Genomic DNA, 4,452 nt, shown 5'->3' with positions numbered 1-4,452 from the left:
TGTCCTTCAAAAATAAAAATCTGATTAATAAGCAGACAAACTATAAGAGCAACAAATGTACCATATAGGAATCCGGCAGCTGTCAGTCACATGACCAGTCTATTATGTGTATGTGTGAGCTAATATATACTGCCAGGGGGGAGGGCTTCCTGTTGGCTGGGGATTTATCAGGCTGCCAATAGCAACCAATCACAGCTCAGCTTCTATTTTGCTACAGTTAATTAATCTGAGCTCTGATTGGTTAATATAGGCAACAAAGACATTCTCAGTATAACAAAGCTAATATATGTTAAGAAATGCTTCTATTAGCTTAGTTTTTGCCTTTTCATAATTACATTTCTATCTATTTGTTTTGTGGTTTTTGTGTGCAGAATAAATTTTTGTTAACACATTCTATTTTGCTAACAGCAGTCATTAACCCGGGCGAAGCCGGGTAGTACAGCTAGTTTTTAAATAAAAATGGAAAAGTGTGTTTTTATTTTGATCTCAAATAAAGGACTTTAATCTGGCTGTGTCTTTATTTACCATACAACTATAGACTTAGCAATGTACTAAGTACAGGACAGTACAAAGGTGACATCAACCCCACAAATATGAACCCCTCTTGCCATCGCTACAGGGCAAGTGAGAAGAGGCAGGCAAAACACCAGAACTGGCGCATCTAATAGATGGTTTCAGCCCGCAGCTGTCAGTTTTGCCTGGCTGGTTATCAAAAATACAATGGAACCGACGCAGTTCTTTAAAAATGTAATCACTTATAGCACAGGTAGCGGCTGATAAACACTTCCATGAACAGGCGCCTGCTCTCACTTATTAGCGGCAGCAGGTGTAGGCTGATGGAAGTAGTAGTCCCATCAGCCGAAGCCTGCTCTTGCTGTTATCAGTTGAATACAACTCTCAACGTTCTCCCCTGTTCACGCTGATCGCCGGAAGAGCAGGGGAGAATGATGAGGGCTGTCTTCAGCACCCGGCATCGGGGAACAGCGCTAACAGTACTGCTGCTTCCTAGGCGCCTGTACGTGTCACACTGATGACACACGGATGTACATGAACTTATGCAAACCCTCAAAAACCCCACAGTTAAATTCCAAGTTGTAAAGGAAAAAAAACAAGGGGGGAAATACTTTCGCAAGCCACTGTAACTGTTGTATGCAGTAGCGACCCATACGTGATGATGATGGAGGGGTGTTATGCTGCCAATGCACTAATGTGATAGAGCATTTTGGAGACTAGATCTTCCTTTAAAAGAAGCAGTGCTGACCGGTTGTTTCATCAAGACAAAACATGACCTTGAATCTGTGTCAGTCGCCTGAACACTTCCCTGTGCCGGGCACATCCTGGACTGGGCTTCCAGGAATTCCTATATATGCAGCCCCCTAACATAGCAGGGTATCGTCGCTGTGAATGAGGAGACAACAGATTATAGAGAAATAAGACTTATAATTACTGTACAGCTACGTCGTGCAGTCAAGAGATCTGCTGCTGCGTGTAGGATGCCATGTGATGGTGGCAGCAGAACGGGCAGCCCGTGGCAGCACTGCCCCTGGGTTACACTCCTCTAACAGCCGGGCCAGGGGTCGGTGCGGGACGTGCGGCTCACAAACGCTATTTTCCTCGCCATCTCGGAGTTGTAGATCCGCCGACAGGTCTCATACTTTATCCTCCGCCTCTTGTTACACGGCTTCTCGTAGTAACGTCTGCGCTTCACCTCGTCCACGAGACCCTCTGTGGTCAGGATCCTGGGGGGAGACAGGGTCAGAGCATCCGCAGAGACAGGACATCTGCCACATACTGCCCACTCATAAGTAGTGCTGCGAGGTAAAGAGGTTCTGCAGCAGCTGTGGTATGCGCACCTCTGCAGAACCTCCTAACACACCTGAGATACCTGATAATACAACTCAGCTGCTGAAGAACCTCCTAACACGCACCTGAGCTATTGCAGAACCTAGCACCCACCTCAGCTGCTGCAGAACCTCCTAGCACCCACCTCAGCTGCTGCAGAACCTCCTAGCACCCACATCAGCAGCTGAGGAACCTCCTAGCACCCACCTCAACTGCTGCAGAACCTTCTAGCACCCACCTCAACTGCTGCAGAACCTTCTAGCACCCACCTCAACTACTGCAGAACCTCCTAGCACCCACCTCAGCTGCTGCAGAACCTCCTAGCACCCACCAACAGCTGCAGCAGAACCCCCTAGCACCCACCTCAGCTGCTGCAGAACCCCCTAGCACCCACCTCAGCTGCTGCAGAACCTCCTAGCACCCACCTCAGCTGCTGCAGAACCCTCTAGCACCCACCTCAGCTGCTGCAGAACCTCCTAGCACCCACCTAAGCTTCTGCAGAACCTCCTAGCGCCTACCTCAGCTGCTGCAGAACCCTCTAGCACCCACCTCAGCTGCTGCAGAACCTCCTAGCACCCACCTCAGCTTCTGCAGAACCTCATAACACGCACCTCAGCCGCTGCAGAACCTCATAACACGCAGCTCAGCCGCTGCAGAACCTCATAACACGCACCTCAGCTGCTGCAGAACCTCATAATACACCTCAGCTACTGAAGAACCTCCTAACACGCACCTGAGCTGTTGCAGAACCTCCTAGCACCCACCTCAGCTGCTGCAGAACCCCCTAGCACCCACCTCAGCTGCTGCAGAACCCTCTAGCACCCACCTCAGCTGCTGCAGGACCTCCTAGCACCCACCTCAGCTGCTGCAGGACCTCCTAGCACCCACCTCAGCTGCTGCAGGACCTCCTAGCACCCACCTCAGCTGCTGCAGGACCTCCTAGCACCCACCTCAGCTGCTGCAGGACCTCCTAGCACCCACCTCAGCTGCTGCAGGACCTCCTAGCACCCACCTCAGCTGCTGCAGGACCTCCTAGCACCCACCTCAGCTGCTGCAGGACCTCCTAGCACCCACCTCAGCTGCTGCAGGACCTCCTAGCACCCACCTCAGCTGCTGCAGGACCTCCTAGCACCCACCTCAGCTGCTGCAGGACCTCCTAGCACCCACCTCAGCTGCTGCAGGACCTCCTAGCACCCACCTCAGCTGCTGCAGGACCTCCTAGCACCCACCTCAGCTGCTGCAGGACCCCCTAACACCCACCTCAGCTACTGCAGAACCTCCTAGCACCCACCTCAGCTGCTGCAGAACCTCCTAGCACCCACCTCAGCTGCTGCAGAACCTCATAACACGCACTTCAGCTGCTGCAGAAGCTCCCAGCTCACACCTCAGCCGCTGCAGAACCTTCTAGAACACACCTTAGCTGCTGCAGAACCTCACCACCACTCACCGGTTCAGGTTCTTGTACGCAGCGTCCACGTTCCCGTTCTGCACCATCACCGTGCGGGCGATGAACCGCAGATGATTCGCCATCTCGTCCTGTGGGAGATAAAACGCCGCAGTTATTCGCACCGCTCTGTAACTACAGAACACAGCGCACAAGTCCCAGCACGCCTCGCGCCCCGAGGACTAGCATTCCATACACTAACAGTAAAGTGGTCTTCTGGGACTCGTAGTTCTACACGTGGATAGCTTACTGATTTATCTGCACAAGGTGACAGTCGCCGGCCGACTGTAACAGCAAAGCACGCCGGGAGATGTAGTCACAGTCAGCGCTAGGCATGTCGGGTAATGTAGTTTTCTGACTGAGGCTACGCACTATTACATACACCGGCTCTCGCTTGGCCGCCTCTCATACGACGCATGCGCCGCTCCGCCCCTAGATCCCAATAAACCCCAAACGTAGATTATTTGAATATCCACGTCCATTTTAAGTGAAATACATGGTCACGTGATCCGCCCACTAGGGAAGCGTTTGCTTTAAGGCTACTTTCACACGTCAGGTTTTCAGTGTCAGGCTAAACGTTGGAAAAACTGGATCCGGCGCAGATTTTGAAAAACTGATGCGAAGGATCCGTTTTTTTTTACGGATCCGGCTAGCCTAGCTAGAGTATTGGATAAAAAAAAAAATTTGGAGCATGCTCAGTTTAAAAAACCGGATCAGGCCGCCGGATCCGCCTTTTTCCGGATCCAGCACCTTCCGGCCCCCATAGGCTTTCACGCTTCAGGCTTTTTTGCCGGAGACAAAAAACGTTGCAGTAGACGTTTTTTTCAGACGCTGGAATCGGAATTTAAGCCGGATCCGGAAAAAAACGTAAGGAACGCTGGGCCATGTGACGCGATCCGGCGCTAATACAAGTCAATGGGGGGAAAAACCGGTTCCGGTTTTTATTTTTTCCGGTTCCGTTTTTTCTCTAAAGAGCCGGATTTAGCCTGAAACAAAAAGACGGATGTGTGAAAGTAGCCTTATGCTCTATGTGCCTGTCCTGCCGGGCCCAGTCACGTGTGCTCCGGCCCTCAGCCTCCTTATAAGCTCGCTGGCAGTCAGAGCCCTCACGTTGGAGGAGGCTGCCTGGCACAGCTGAACTCTTCGCCAGAGGAGCCATTGTCGGT

General features: G+C 51.8%; 1 protein-coding gene across 3 annotated transcripts; it reads right to left on the bottom strand.

The window, feature by feature from the left end:
- Nucleotides 1-1,420: 1,420 nt before the first annotated feature.
- Nucleotides 1,421-3,743, bottom strand: MRPS21 (mitochondrial ribosomal protein S21). 3 transcript variants are annotated; one of them, XM_077260660.1, is made up of 3 exons: nt 3,537-3,743; nt 3,290-3,378; nt 1,421-1,739 (listed from the first exon to the last, which is right to left on the bottom strand). In XM_077260660.1, exons 2-3 carry the CDS (start codon nt 3,370-3,372, stop codon nt 1,559-1,561), a joined length of 264 nt encoding a protein of 87 aa, XP_077116775.1. In that variant the 5' UTR covers nt 3,373-3,378; nt 3,537-3,743; the 3' UTR covers nt 1,421-1,558. The 3 variants fall into 3 exon arrangements, with proteins under 3 accessions (XP_077116775.1, XP_077116778.1, XP_077116777.1); XM_077260663.1 differs by having other exon boundaries at nt 3,290-3,382; nt 3,648-3,685; XM_077260662.1 differs by having other exon boundaries at nt 3,489-3,591.
- Nucleotides 3,744-4,452: the final 709 nt, after the last annotated feature.

Source organism: Ranitomeya variabilis, chromosome 1 (assembly GCF_051348905.1).
Source record: "Ranitomeya variabilis isolate aRanVar5 chromosome 1, aRanVar5.hap1, whole genome shotgun sequence".
Lineage (NCBI taxonomy): Eukaryota > Metazoa > Chordata > Amphibia > Anura > Dendrobatidae > Ranitomeya > Ranitomeya variabilis.
The sequence above is the reverse complement of the archived record's forward strand: the minus strand, read 5'-3'. Positions and strand labels throughout refer to the sequence as shown.

Coding starts and splice junctions, on each gene's coding strand:
- MRPS21 (XM_077260660.1), bottom strand. CDS start 3,372: ATGGCGAATCATCTGCGGTTCATCGCCCGCACGGTGATGGTGCAGAAC. Junction 1,740..3,289: donor GCGTACAAGAACCTGAACCG/GTGAGTGGTGGT, acceptor GTCTCCCCCCAG/GATCCTGACCACAGAGGGTC.